The sequence below is a fragment of the Vipera berus genome (assembly GCF_964194415.1).
Source record: "Vipera berus genome assembly, chromosome: 11".
NCBI lineage: Eukaryota > Metazoa > Chordata > Lepidosauria > Squamata > Viperidae > Vipera > Vipera berus.
This window is the reverse complement of record NC_138214.1, coordinates 11,518,413-11,534,397: the sequence shown is the minus strand read 5'-3', so window position 1 is coordinate 11,534,397 and position 15,985 is coordinate 11,518,413. Positions and strand designations below refer to the sequence as shown.

Here is a 15,985-nt window from a genome sequence, read left to right as displayed (position 1 = left end):
TCATCGTTTCACGCTGTCCAGAGCTGCATCACCATTTATGTAATTCAGAGGACAATAGAGGGTGCGTTCAACTTGAACACCCTACAGAGAAACATCTAAGCTGGCTGAGGAGATAGTCTGCCAGTGTTGAATTTCCTCAGACAGGCAGGACGAGAAGCAGATGGAAGGAGATGGGATTCGTCCTAAGTGAGATGGTGGCTCTCAGATTCTGTCTTCAAGGGTTTTTCTTTTCTTTCTCAATGCCAAGAACTGCCAGTTTCCAGAACATTACAGTGCTGGAGTCTCTGGCTGAAACGAACTCGGAGACAAGCTGGACAAATGAATCCAAGGATACTGCAGACTTCTTTGACTATCAGCATGTCCAGGTTCCCTTTGAGATTACGTTGTGGATCTTGTTGGCTTCCTTGGCCAAAATAGGTATGTTTCTCTGGGACAGAGTAGTGGGAAAGTAATCTGAAAGAATGATTTCTAAACAGAGTTTGGTGGTGGGTGGGGGAACAGTCCAACTACAGTACAGGACAATAACATCTATGGCGAAAAGGTCGTAAAATGGGACAAAATTCATTTAACAACTGCCTTGCTTGGCAATGGAAATTTTAAGTTCAGTTGTGGTTGTAAGTTGAGAATCACCTGTATTTATTTAGGTATTATTCATGATATGTATTAATATGCTTATAAAATTATTGTTTTAGACTAAAAGAACAATATTGGTGTATCTTAAAGGGTTGACGTACAGTTTGTGAAATTTGTGAGACTGAAATTTACAGCTGATGTAACATTTGTGAGAAATTTTCATTGAACCTACCTTCTTCTGGAATATCAAGTTGTGATCCAAGAAAAGTGTTCTCACACAGTAAGCTTCTGCAGTCAATGTACACAAAGAGCCCCATATTTAACAAAAGTTTATGCACATTTATAGGAAAGAATGTAAGTGTATAAGGGACGGGGTGGCTCAGTGGGTTAGGACGCTGAGCTTGTCAATCAGCTGGTCAGCAGTTTGGCGGGTCGAATCCCGAGTGCCGCGTAGCAGAGTGAGCGCCTGTTACTCATCCCAGCTTCTGCCAACCTAGCAGTTCAAAAGCACGTAAAAATGCAAGTAGAAAAATAGGGACCACTACGGTGGGAAGGTAACAGCGTTCCGTGCGCCTTTGGCGTCTAGTCATACCAGCCACATGACCACGGAGATGTCCTCAGACAAGCGCTGGCTCTTCGGCTTTGAAACGGAGATGAGCCCCCAGAGTCGGAAACGACGAGCACGCATGTGCGGGGGAACCTTTACCTTTTAATGTAAGTGTATATCTTTGAATCGCATTATTTGCGTACGATGATTTGCACGGATATGCTCTGCTGTTTTACAACTGCTGCAAATCCAGGAACTTCGTCTTACATCAAGATTCTATACTAATACGATACAGGTGATGTAAAATAAATATTATTGTTCTCTATTCATGGGTTGTGTATTACATTTTGTTTTTTTAGTTAGGAATGTTTGTGACAGCTGGCTCAAAAGCTGGCTAGCAACAAAAAACAGTCCATTGCGTAAAAAATCTTTTCTAGAAATCCTGTTAAGCTGATTTGTGCAAGATGAGGGAAATATACAGAATTGCACAGAATTACGCAACCTTGACTTCTAAGCTTCCAAATTGTTTCTCACTCAACCAATTCCAAAATTTTAAGACTGACCTCATGAATTTGGTTTTTCTTAGAAAAGAGCCCCAAGGCTTTTGAATGGCCGCTGTGTTTTAAAACCAGCTTTCTCCAGCCAGGTCCTGTGAATGAAATTCGCCCATAACTCGAGGAAAATTTGAATTTAGAACTTGCTAGCCTTCAGCAGGGTCAAGTGACCATCAAACAAGGCCAAATTATGTTGGAGTTTTGGATTTTCTCAATAATTTTGTCTTGTACTTTGACAGGTTTCCATCTGTTTGACAAACTACCATCAGTTGTCCCTGAAAGCTGCCTATTGATCGTTGTTGGCCTCATCATGGGAGGCATTATCTTTGGCCTGAATGACAAGTCACCTCCAGTTATGGACAGCAATGTCTTCTTCCTCTATCTCCTGCCCCCCATTGTCCTAGATGCAGGCTATTTCATGCCAAGCCGGCCATTTTTTGAGAACATTGGAACCATCCTCTTGTATGCTGTGGTGGGAACAATCTGGAACGTCTTTGGCATCGGATTTTCCCTCTATGTGATATGTCAAGCCGAGGCCTTCCACCTGGGGGATATCTCCTTGCTTCATAATCTCTTATTCAGTAGCTTGATCGCGGCTGTTGACCCAGTTGCCGTTCTTTCAGTCTTCGAGGAGATCCATGTCAATGAAAAGCTTCACATTTTGGTCTTTGGGGAGTCTCTCCTCAACGATGCTGTGGCTGTGGTAAGTATCGAACTACTACGGTTCAATGCATAATCAAAGAACTTATTCCAAGGACTCGATCAGTCCTTTTTCTTAAATCAACCCTTTCTATGCTGGCTGGGGAAGTCTGGGAGTTGAAGTCCACACGTCTTGAAGTTCCTCAGGTTGAGAAACCCTGCTTTACATGAAGAGACGTGGACATTTATTTAAAAGTTGATATTTATTTGACTGGTCTCTTCCCCCTGCCCCCCCGCCCCCAACTGTGCAGGGTTGAAGCTACTGAAAGAGATCTACTTGAATAAAAGTCAATGCATCTGGGCCAAGCCCAGATATTGTTTTCCCACTGGATCTGATAGAGAAATTTGGTCTTTTGCACCCTGGATCCAGTCCATATTTGGAGATTCCCTCTATCTCATCACAGTTAGGGCAGTCTTTTAAACCTGATGCTGCCATAATGCCAGCAGATGCCACCTAAAGTTACTTCCTCTTCATGCTTGATGGTACAGCCAGCCCTGAAAAGACCTATCAGGAATCATATTTCAGCCATATTTCAGCTGAAGGGAAAATAATTGCTTTCAAAACCATCTCAAGGTTCTTGAAAGCTGGTGTGCAGTTTGTTGCATGTGTTTTAGTTACAGGTGAACTGTGTGTGTGTGTGTGTGTGTGTGTGTGAAAGAGAGCTTGAACGGATGCTTCTTCAGTGATTTACTATCTCCATGGCTTCTCATACTTCCATTAAATTCCAGGATTCCTTTACATAGGGCTTTCTTTGATTGAAAGGTGCGGACCTACATAAAGATTTAGAAATATATAATAAAAGGAACAGCAAACGTACTTCTACCACTTTGCAACAATAAGTTGTATGCAAAAAAATATATATGGGCTAAAACTAAACTAAAAAAACTCTTCTCAGACATCCTAAAAACAAGGTCTAGAAACAGGAGCCTTTTTCTCCAAAGTTGACCACTTTGGAGAAATTTGGAAAATATATTCTGGCATTTTATTTTTCTTATGGGAACACCCCCCCCCTCACACACACAAACATATTTTCTGTTTTCTTCTAGGTGCTTTACAGGCTGTTCCAGTCCTTCTGTGAAATGCCAACCATCAGAAGCGCAGATGTCTTTCTTGGCATCGGGAAGTTTTTCCTGGTGGGCATTGGGGGGCTCCTGGTGGGTCTTCTCTACGCTGTGACGGCGGCCTTCACCACTCGCTTTACCAAAAACATCCTGGTGATAGAACCCCTTTTCGTCTTCCTCTACAGCTACTTATCCTATCTCACTGCAGAAATGTTCCATCTCTCCGGCATTGTGGCGTAAGTAAAATGGAAGCTTGATGGCTTCCGAGGCTCAGGGTTGACCAGAATGAATCTTAGATTGAAAGTTTCAGCACCATGGCTGTAGCCGTTAAGGTCTGAGTATCCAAACATTTTTTTTTGCGGGGTGGGGTGGGGTGGGGAGAAATAGGGACAAAAACTCTTATTTATTCAGGCAGAGATATGGACTACTGTGCGTAAAGTGCAGTTCTCATCAGATTTTTTGTTGTTGAAAGCTAGAAACGTAGAACTCAGGACCGTGAGAACTTAACTTTCAGTTCCCAGTGCTTGCGCTGCGTTTTGAACTCTCTCACTCCCTTAAATTCTAGGGATATTTTGATGAGTTGCTCTTCGTTTCCTCCCACTTTTTCTTCCCCTTGCAAGTGAGTTTTTTTTTTTTTAAAAAAAGGGTTCCTTCTCAGACTGCTTTAGAATTTCCACTGCGTTCCTTTTGCTGGCCTTCCTGACAGCCCCTGATGACCTTACTTGTCAAAAGGCATCTGTGAATAGTTAAATATAAAATATATATTGGGAAAAAAGAATAAACGCCAAGCTAGAATAGTCCTCATCAAGGACTTGTAATCATACCAGGAGAAGAAGGCTAAATCCTATTCTTTATTATTCTAGAGCAGGGGTCTTCAAACTTGGCCCTTTTATGACTTGTGGACTTCAACTCCCAGAACTCCTCAGCCAGGCACGCTGGCGGAGGAATTCTGGGATTTGAAGTCCACAAGTCATAAAAGGGCCAAGTTTGAACATCCCCTGTTCTAGAGCAGTGTTTTTTTCAATCTTGACCACTTTAAACTGAGTGGAATTCAACTCCCATAATTCCTTAGGTAGCATACTTTAAATTCTGTCTACTGCTGGCTGGGGATTTCTGGGAGTTGGGGTCCACACCTCTTAAAGTTGTTAAAGTGGAGAAGCACTAATCTAGAATGTAGCGTAGGAGACGCAATAATAGATTAAAGTTACAGGAAGGCCGGTTCTAACTGAACGTCAGAAGAAACTTTCTAGTTGTAGAAGAGGTCTAACCATCATCTATCTAGAGAGATGATGAGTTTTATTTTATTGGACCTCCGTGTGTGTGTGTGTGTGTGTGTGTGTGTGTGTGCGTGTGTGTGTATACATTTTCCTCCTTGTAGGAGATTGCACTCAGTGACCTCAAACTAACTTAGGGGTTCTATGAAATGACGGAGATTGCTGGCATCTTATCAGATTTTGACACTTATATGTCGAAAATAAAAATGGGAGCCAGTCCAAGACTTGCCAATTACGAAAGGTTCAGCCCCCCTCCCCCAAAGTTACCTTCAATCCTTGTTTTGTCTCTTCGCATGATTGCAAGCTGAGAAGGAACTATCTTTGTAAGTTAAGAATTTTTATTTGGTCCAACTTGTCATTTCCCCATCCTGTTCCAATACGATGCTCGTGCACCAACTGGAAAAGGACTGTAGTAAGTTGCTTCTCTTTCCCTCCTCAGAATCATTTCTTGTGCCTTGGGCATGAAGCGCTACGTGGAAGCCAACATCTCTCTCAAGTCCCATACAACCATTAAATACTTCATGAAGATGTGGAGCAGTGTGAGCGACACCCTCATCTTCATCTTCCTTGGCGTCTCCACCATTGGGGACAATCACGAGTGGAATTGGCCCTACATTTGTTTCACCCTAATTTTCTGCCTCCTTTGGAGAGCACTGGGTAAGGAGGGGGACAAATGATCGGCTTCAAGAACGGGCAACTTTTCCTGGTGGAATCCAGCTTTGCTATGAAGCTGGCATGCAAAGAGAGTGGAGAGGGAAGGCAGGGGTGCCGGTAGGAAAAACAGATTTGGCCTACGATTCAATTGAATTAACATCAAGTTTCAGTTCAATGAAATACTGTACTCCGCATGGATTTAATTTTTTTCCCCTCTGGGGTGTTTGAAGTTACAAATTGGCAGCAACGTTGAGTAGATCTCTAAATACAGCTTTGGGGGCCTAGTGCTGGCAAGGAAGGATTATGGAGCAATTGAAAGATTGTAGTTTAACAAGAGACAGGTAGATCTGGGGAAAATGGGGAAGAAATTAAAAAGACACACACACACATGGAATATATATATATATATTATATTAAATTTATAATTATAAATCCGAATATATATGCCTCCTTAAGTAGCACCAGCTGCCTGCAATTAGTGCAGGTTCGCGTCCCACCAGGCTCAAGGTTGACTCAGCCTTCCATCCTTCCGAGGTAGGTAAAATGAGGACCCAGATTGTTGGGGGCAATTAAGCTGACTTTGTAATAATGCCGCTTGGGGTGTGTGTGAAAGCCCTAATAAGCAGGCATATACATAGAATGAAGGCTGCTGCTAAGCTTGTAAACCGCCCTGAGTCTTCGGAGAAGGGCGGGATATAAATGGAATTAAAATAAAAAAAATAAAATAAATAAATATATATGGCGTCTAGTCATGCCGACCACATGACCACGGAGACGTCCTCAGACAAGCGCTGGCTCTTCGGCTTTGAAACGGAGATGAGCACCGGCCCCTAGAGTTGGAAACGACTAGCATGCATGTGTGGGGGAACCTTTACCTTTACCTTATACGTATACGTATACGTATACATACATACATACATACATACATACATACATACATACATATATATATATATATATATATATATATATATATATATATATATATATATATATATATATATAACATGGTCCTGCAATTTTCCTTGGTTTTCGTTTTTTTGGATTATTTCTCTTCCTCCTCCTCCTTTCCTTCTCCTTTGCTCCTCTTCCTCTTCCTCCCCTTCTTCTCCTCCTCCTCTTTGATGCACCAATATTCATCAACTGATACATATGAAAGCTTATTTCCACTGGTCTCAACTTTGGTTGGGCTCAGACAGCAAACTTAAGTCCTAAACCCAGGTCAACAAAAGTCAGCTGCTCTACTCCAATTACATCTGCTCATATACTGTAACATGATGGCTCACTTCACACCGCATGCTAAGACAAGGGCTACAATTGCCGATCATGCTATAAACTGCTCTCACATAAGCCCAGCCTAGCGTGCTGTGTAGCCCTGCTTCTCAACACACTTAATGCAAACTGAGTTTGTGGCAACTCTTATAGACAATGGTGGTCTTTGTGGGTGATCCTATCTTTTTAAAACTGATTGCCTTGCCTCATCTCTTTTAGGTGTTCTGGTCCTGACTTTCATCATCAACAGGTTACACATCAATGCTGTTACACGCAAGGACCAGTTCATTATTGCATATGGCGGCCTTAGAGGGGCCATCTGTTTCTCCTTGGTGGTTTTGCTCCCTGACTTCCAGAGGAAGAAGCTCTTCATTGCGGCAACCACAGTTGTTATTTTCTTTACTGTCTTTGTACAGGTATTCAAGCTAATTTTGGGTTTGGTGGGCTGAATTCTCTTACCTGTTGGCACACACGCACAAATCTGGAACTTATCTTTAAATAATTCCTCTGATGTTTATTTTTAACCCACAGGCTGAGATTACAAGTCTCAGAATTCTGATCTAAAATGGTCAGCAGCCACATTCTTTGGAAATTCTGAGATATGTTCGTCTCCAGATATTGGGAAGGTAGCGTATTGTAGAAGGCTACATCAGATGCAAGTTAAGTTGCAGTTCAAGATTTATTGCTCAAGCTTATACACAAGAATCTAGTTAACCAAAGTTCAGTGCTAAATTCCATTGATAAGGGTCAGTGGAATTCAAAATGAACGAATGAACTTAGACCATTTATGACAATGTAATAATTCTAAGCTGATGACGTGCTTAAATCTGCCCCCAGCCTTGCCTCCTCTTCTCCTACAGGTTATGATATATCATCTCTCAGAGTGTCAGTGGAGCATGTATGCACAGAGAATCAGTGAATTGTTTTTTTTTTAAAAACTGGATCAACATGCCACTTGCAGAATATCTGAGCAAAAAACCCATCGTTATTAGCCAGCCATTCAGAGAGAGGAAGTAAGAGAGATGGAATTGCAAATTGGCTACCATTTCCAGGGAGATAACTGATGTCCTTCCCTGTTAAAACCTTATCACTTTAAGAGAGTTACTGCCGGATACAGGGAAAAAAAACCAACCATAATAATTGTGAAATATGAAAATATAAAATTTGGGGAAGTGAAACAGCCGAGCACAATTATTGGAATAGGGTAATTCTTGGGTAATTTCTTCCCATTAGTGAATTGCTTCACCGGCTGCTAGTCACAGATGCAACAATAGGTGCAATCATTTTGTGTAAAATGTAGTGAAAATATATTGATCTACAGCAGTGTTTCCCAACTTTGACCATTTGAAGATGCGTGATGTCACTGGGATGCCCCAGGTGGCTGTGGAAATCTGGGAACTGAAGTCCACAGGTCGTAAAAGAGCCAAAGTTGGGAAATACTGATCTACAGGGTTCAAGTGGAAGGAGGGATTTTGGTAGCCATGTTTTGGATTTGCATGTCTGCGTATGCAATTGATAACTGCATCACGCACAGCTAAATGGGAAGCTTGGTAGCTGCAGTGCAAAGTTTGATCTTCAGCATTGCATTTATTTACCGTAGGGCAGGAATCTTCAAACTTGGCAGCTTTAAGACTTGTGGACTTCAACTCCCAGAATTCCTCAGCCAGCCATGTTGAAGTCCACAAGTCTTAAAGCTGTCTAAAGATCCCTGCTGTAGGGGAAGGAGTGGCCGAATCTGGGGGTGGAGTCAAAAGAGGAATCAGCCTAGAATCCTTATGTAGCCATCAGCGGATTAGGTTCAACCTCCCTAGAAGTCTGTGTAACTCCTAGCAGGTGCTAACCATTGTTTGAGAAGATTCCTGTGCATAGGCATGAGTAGAAATAAATCCGTTTAATTGGACCTTCACTGGGGGAATCTGATCTTTCATGCCTGACACCTACCAGCCTATAAAAAATTTAAAAACCAAACTAAAGTAGTGGAGAATATTGGAAGCTATATCACTACACCCTGCTTTATATGGATGTGTGGTAGCTGGCCATGTCCTTATGAAAGGTACTTTAGGTGTAGGCATGACATATTCTTAAAACGGTAAAGATGCACCTTGGCCTTCAAAGGATGAGAACCATCTCTGTTTACAGAGGAGAGGATCATTGTCGTTCCAGGGCTGTTTTGGGACCAAAAGAAAGGCATGGAGGATGCAGTGAAAAATCAGTTGGTTGTGTTGTATTTCTAAATGAAAACAATGGGCTCAGCTAGTCTACCACTTGTCTCATCTTCAAAGCACCTTTCTCTCAGTTTGGTCCTCAAAACTGGTAGGTCTCAATGGGGTTTGGAAGAGCAAAGCAACCCTGATTCCTTCTTTGGTAGGTGGGACATGATGGGCTAATGTTCTCCCAACAGGTCCAATGGCAATAGTCACCAGATAGGTCAACTGCTGGGGGAAGCCCAACATGATAGCAGTATTCCAGTATCTGAGGGGTTGCCACAAGGCAGAGGGAGTCAGGTTGCTCACCAGAGCACCAGAAGGAAGGATGAGAAACAATGGAGAGAAGCAACCTGGAATTAAGGAGAAACTTCCTGACAGTGAGGACAATCAACCAGTGGAAAAGCTTGCCTCCAGGAATCGTGGGTGCTCCATCACTGGAGATTTTTAAGAAGAGGTTAGACAATCACCGGTCTGAGATGGTATAGGTTCTCCTGCTTGACTGGGGGGCTGGACTAGAAGACCTCCAAGGTCCCTTCCAGCTCTATTCTGTTCTATTCTATCCAGAATGTTCTCCCATTTTTTTTAAAAAAACAACAACACCTCAGCTTTATTTTCTGGCCAATACATTGTGAGCAATAAAATTGCAATAAACAGCGGTTTTGAGGTTTTCTCTGTGATTGGTCTCAAGAAGTATCCCCCACCCCAAAGTTACAAAAATAGGGGCTGCATTTCATGACCTTTCTTCAAGATCCTTAGGAAAATAGGGACTGGCCCTTTCACAATGTTGTATCCTTTAATTCGGGCAGAAGGCTGCTGTTCTTAAAAATTCCAATTTTGTTTGAAGAAACGTCTTCCAAGAATCCGGAAGAAACTTCCAAGTTGTCTCTCCCACGTTTCTTGAAACTAAATTTTCAGTGAATACACAAGTAAGTCACTGATTGTGATTTAGCAACACATTAACTTATATAGGGTGATTTTTTAAAATAGGATTTTCATTTTATTTCTGCAGCTTGCATTCCACCGTTTTGCTCACCAGGCACCCAAGATTGCTAATAGTAAAAATTGAAAATTGGGGGAAGGAGAATTTGTGGAAGGTTTTTTTTTTAATGTCTAGTGCCACCTCGTGGTACAATTAAATTGGTGACATCAGAAAGTTGGGGCTCTAAAGCTTGCTAAAAGGTCAGCCACATCTGGAGAGGACATTTTGCACCTGGAAGAGAGAGAGAGTCTGATAGGACTTCAACTGCATGCTGTTTGCCTTGTTTAATTTGGTCCCCCTATATTTATTATACCTGAAGCTCTTCTGAAGTTTTCTAAGCTAGTATTTTGTTCGAACATCCTTACCCAATATCCTGGAGTTCTCTCCAGATGGATAAATCAACTTCTGGAATTTCCCAGTCAGTTTGTGTGTCTGAACCAACATACCTGGAGGACCCTCAAGAGCAGAGAAGGCTGCTCTAGAGGAGTCAGCAGAAATGATGGTTCTCCAGATGTGACTTCTAACCAACATCAGCCATGTATGGGTTGCTGCATAACATCAAGAGTTTGTCACTGTTAAAAAAAAAACCCCTAATAACTAAAGGGCAAACTAAAAGCTCATTTTGCTTTCTTTTCTGACAGGTGGTCATTCTTCTGAAGAAAACGGTAGCTCAAGTCAGCCTCCATTTTCATTTTTTCAAAATTGATTTATTTTTATTTATTTATTTTAATTCCATTTATATCCCGCCCTTCTCCGAAGACTCAGGGTGGCTTACAAGCTTAGCAGTAGCCTTCATTCTATGTATATGCCTGCTTATTAGGGCTTTCACACACACCCCAAGCGGCATTATTACAAAGTCAGCTTATTGCCCCCAACAATCTGGGTCCTCATTTTACCTACCTCGGAAGGATGGAAGGCTGAGTCAACCTTGAGCCTGGTGGGATGCGAACCTGCACTAATTGCAGGCAGCTGGTGTTACTTAAGGAGGCATTAGCCCACTGCTCCACCAAGGCTCCTATAAATTGATTTTTTTTGAGATCAGCAGCTTGTTGAGATTCCTCCTCCTGCTCCTCACTGTAGCGAAAGAAATTTTAAAAAATAGTGGTGAGATGTAATAGGGAAATAGTTTCACTATGGGTTACAGAGAGAGAGTCAGAATACAAGGGACAATTCCTACGGTTTAGGAAAAGCTACAGAGGCTAGAGATGGTTCCCAGTGCAGGTTCAAGATCTACATTCATGTCTGCTCCATCCTTCCCCATAATTTGTATCTTTCAATCCTGTCCAGCCAGCATCCTTGTGATTTATCTAATGATTGAACCCATGTTTGAATTGGAGCTACGTATCCCGCCTTCTGTTTCCTCTTATGCTGCAGGGGATGACCATCCGTCCACTCGTTGGCTGGTTGCACGTCACTCGAAAACAAGAAAGCGGCCCCACTGTGGGAGAACAAATTCATATCCGTGTAAGTTCTCAGTAAGGACACTGGAAAAGTATCTGGAATGTTATTTTTAAATCTGAAAACATCTGAGAAACAGAAATACATAGTAGACCTGGACGTTTGTCCTCATGTTTTGAGGATAGCTATTGCTGAATGCTCCTTAGATGTCAAAAATTATGCTGAGTATCAGTGGCTTTTCAGCTGACTTGGCTCCTCAGAGTTGCCCCCAAATCCTGCTCTTTGAAATGAATTTCAAGAGGAAATTCTCTTTCATCAAAGGGAGTGTGAGAAATATGGGAGAATTTTCCCTGTGATTTATTCACTCACGCACACAGACCGAGACACACAGAGCAGCGTGAAGCCTTCCCGCCACCCAGTGTGGCTGTGTTTTTTGTCTTGAGGCTTCAGATGCCTGGAGTTCATTCAACAACAATGCAAACACTTAAATCAAAACCCTCTCTCCTCCCCCCCCTCTCTTTGTTCAGTTCCTGGATCATTTGTTGGCTGGTATTGAAGATATATCAGGACACTGGGGACAATATTATTGGAAAGACAAGTAAGGATTTGTTAAAAATACAAGTCTCTACATGTATAAAGGGGAAAACAACAACCACTTGCACGTTGAATTTTCTGACTGTATAAAGTTCCCATGAGGGATGACTTAGCTTTATTCATCTTTGTGTTACAAAGCAGATTATTATTTCACAATAATGAGAAGCTGTCCCCTTCCTTCCTTCCTTCCTTCCTTCCTTCCTTCCTTCCTTCCTTCCTTCCTTCCTTCCTTCCTCCCTCCCTCCCTCCCTCCCTCCCTCCCTCCCTCCCTCCCTCCCTTCCATTCTCTCTCCCTTCCTTCCTTCCTTCCTTCCTTCCTTCCTTCCTTCCTTCCTTCCTTCCTTCCTTCCTCCCGCCCTCCCTCCCTCCCTCCCTTCCATTCTCTCTCCCTCCCTCCCTCCCTTCCATTCTCCCTCCCTCCCTCCCTCCCTCCCTCCCTCCCTCCCTCCCTTCCTTCCTTCCTTCCTTCCTTCCTCCCTCCCTCCCTCCCTCCCTCCCTCCCTCTTTCCTTCCTCTGTCCTTTCTCTCCACTCCTTCTTTCCTCAACCAAGCAAGACTAAACTGGGAACACAGACGCTATTCAATGTATAAAAATAATCTGTATAACTTAGAGTGCTCCTGTCAAAGAAAGAACTTAGGGGAGGGAGTAATGGGAATTGACTTCCAATGCATCAGAGGGCTTCCTAATGACAAAGATTCTCATATTTAACCTCTGTGCATAGAAAGTTCTCTGCTTCTGGATCTCCCAAAAGTATTTTAGCAACCACAGTCCTCGTCCTTTAGCCGGTTTGTTCTATTTGCACGAAGCTTGAAAATTTTCATTGGCGATGCTTCTGAGCCAAACTAATTGTGATTGTGTTGGTGATAGAAGGACTACTGCTGATATAGATTTGCCACCATCAGCCCATCATGTATTTCAGGCTAAGGCAGAAATGTACAATCAGTGATTCTAGGTTTTCACGGTATGGACTAAAGGACCTTTCTGTAAATTTCTGCCAAATTTGAAATTTTTAATACAATGGAACTGTTGAATGTACGAGGAGTGATCATGTTAGCGATTCTTTACAAATTAAATGAAATGAAAGCTTTTCTCCTGGTCCAACTACTTCCTTGCCCTGGGCATAGTCACAAGGTGTGACTCAAAAGGCAAGTAGGTGACACGATTAGCCAGTGCTCAGCAAAAACATTGCTCTTTTTGAATGAGTGAAGTTGAAGTCTTTCCTTCTCTCTCTCTCTGACTTCTTTCCCATTTTCCTTTCTCGGGCAGATTAGAGTATTTCAACAGCAAACACTTGCAGAAATATTTGCTCCGGGAATATATGCAACCCAAGTCAAGCATTGTTCTCCTGCATGAAAAACTGGAGAGGAAGCGTGCCATTGAGTTAGCTGAAGCAGGTCGTCTCTCGTGGAGACCTTCCCGTAAAGCATTTCTGTGAGTCCTTCCTTTCTTCAGTTGACAGTGAAATTGCCTTTTCATCATGGTACACACACACACACACACACACACACAAACTCAAGGAGATTTACCTGAGTCTCTCCATTTTATCTTCACAGCAACCTTGAGATATAAATTGGCCCGAATGACCCAAAGCCGCCCATTGGATTTTTGGTGGTTGAAGGTTGACTCGAGTCAACATTCCTTAAAATCTAATCCAGCACCTTAAACTACAGTTCCTCATTCCACTTGTTTTGACAGATACAGTACAGTTTCAAGCTTCTATGCTCTTTTGGAATTCATCTTTCTAAAACAGGGGTGTCAAACTCAATTTCAGTGAGGGCCGCATCAGCATTGTGGTTGCCCTCAGGGGGCCGGGTGGGTATGGCCAGGGTGGGTGTGGCCTACTGGGTGGGCGTGTCTAGAGTGCGTATGGCCTACTGGGTGGGCATGGCCAGCTCTACATCGTTGGCATCAAGGGTGCCTATGGGGGCCTGGGCAGGAGTGGGACAGATCTGGGGTTCTCTGGCAGAAGGAGGGTCTCTGGGCCAGGGCCAAGGCAGTGGGGGCCGTTCCCTCACTGTTTCCAGGATGGCTTCGTGGGCCACATGAAACCACTTCGCAGGCCGGATCCGGGCCACGGGCCTTGTGTTTGACATGTCTGTTCTAAAACCTGCTGGCCCATTGTCTTATCAATGAATGTTATCCCTTTTCTGTGATGTCTTGATTTCCCCTCCCACCCTTTTCTAGCAATAAGGACAATCCTGTTAGTGTAACTGATGACACAGAGAGTCTCAGTCAAGATGAGCTGAGCGACATCCAGAAGATCCTGGAGAAGAACTTGTACAAAACAAGGAGGATGGTGAGATCTTTCTCCAATGAGAATATTTTCCAGGAAGGGAAAAGATCAGCGAAAGCTTTGGAGGAGTTTAACCTAAGCTAGAGACTTGGTGCGGTGGGTCTTTAGCGTTTTCTGAGCTTGGTTCAGTGGTGGGATTCAAATGTGTGAACAACCAGTTCTCTGTGTGGATGCCGCTTCTGGAAGTCCATTCTGGGCCTGGCAACCAAAAATTAGCTACCGGTTCTGCTGAACTGGTGGGAACTGGCTGAATCCCACCACTGACTTGGTTGTTATTATCCAACTAGCTAATATCATCTGTGTTAGAAACCTTACTTCTTTCTAGCACTGAATAAGTTACCTAGTTTGGGTAATGAAACATCCGCAAGTAAACAACCAAGCGCGGAGAGCACCAAGGCCACCACAATTCAACTGAGCTACAAATATTCTATTGGTACTGATAGTGCCTGGCCCTACAGGCGATCCTCGCTTAACATTCACTCATTCAGCAAATGTTTGAATTTACAACAACTCTGAACAAGTGGGACTTATGACCAGTTCTCCCAAGTTCTGGCTATCACAGCATCCTCGCAGTCATGTACCAATAAAAAATATTTGTAGCTCAGGGTTGAAATGAAGGTTCCTTGGTGTTCTGTGAACTTGCTTGTTGTCTTGAAGATGTTTCATTATCCAAAGTAGCTGACATCATCCGTGCTGGTCAACTAGCCCTGATGATGTTACCTAGTTTGGGTAACGAAACGTCTGCAAGTAAACAACCAAGCTCAGAGAGCACCCAGGACCCCTTACTATAGAGTCATGTGATTAACAACAACAACTTTATTGATTAGCCCTTGGGCCATATCAAAGTACAAAGTTCCAGCAACAAACCGTCACCAAAACTAGATAAAAACAATCCGAAATGGAATTTGATAAAATATAATTTAAAATGGAATTAAAATACAATTTAAGTTAAAATAGTAATAAAATACAAATTTAAGATATAGATAAAATATGTTAACATTATATTTCGGAGTCGCCCTTACAATCTACCCCAATCAGTCCCACATATGCAGATCTTAACTGGATCATTTTGTTTAAATACTGTGCTACATTGAATGTTCTTTTCAAGTTCTGGCCGGACATAAGGTAAGTTATTTTGATATGGGGATCCCAATGGGTCATTCGTTTGGTATATAGGAGTCATGTGATTGTTATTTGTGACCTGCACTGCCAGAGCTGCCATTGCTAAGCCACGTGGTCATGTGAAGTCACACTTTACAGTGCAGTTGATTAGCAGTGGAAATTCCAGTTCCAATAGTTTACTACCTCTTTAAGCGCCACAGCAATGTGAATTTCTTACATGGTGTTTGTAAGCCCCCCACCTCAATAAAATGCAGAGGTTTCCTGGATTATTTTAAACAGCTGAAATCTCACCGGACCTGAAGAATGTTGGCTTTGCTGCCTAAAATGTTGAGATGCAAGCGTTCTTGCTCTCAAACTTTACAGCATTCCATGTGCGAATGTTAAAACCTTTCAAAAACTTGGCCGTTCTCCATTATTCTGAATAAAAATGCCCGAATTGATTGGATCTCAAATCTGGGGACCACTGAATGAGATGAAAGCAGCTCTTAATAGCCACAAAAGATTTTGCAGGCAACTTTCAGCCAGTAGATGAGTCAGCTCCACTGGGCAGAAGAAAGAAAGAAAGAATGTTTATTGATATTGGTCTGTTTACATTGCCACAACCAGGTGTCGGCTTATAATCGCTACACACTTCCTCGGGAGCCAGAACCAGTGGAGCAAGTCAAAGAGATGGTGATCCTCAGGCACAAAAGTTTGCAAATCTGTCTGGAAAGAAGTGCCTCGGGCTACCTCAGGAAGGAGGTACAGTGGCTGTGA

At 42.7% G+C, this 15,985-nt stretch overlaps 1 protein-coding gene across 1 annotated transcript; it reads left to right on the top strand.

The window, feature by feature from the left end:
• Nucleotides 1-239: 239 nt before the first annotated feature.
• Nucleotides 240-15,985, top strand: LOC308673053 (sodium/hydrogen exchanger 2-like; the record flags this gene model as incomplete). The annotated part of the gene is made up of 10 exons (XM_081336434.1): nt 240-417; nt 1,914-2,377; nt 3,421-3,671; nt 5,149-5,366; nt 6,855-7,051; nt 11,196-11,285; nt 11,747-11,817; nt 13,081-13,245; nt 13,999-14,110; nt 15,836-15,985. 10 exons carry the CDS (start codon nt 240-242, stop codon nt 15,983-15,985), a joined length of 1,896 nt encoding a protein of 631 aa, XP_081192560.1.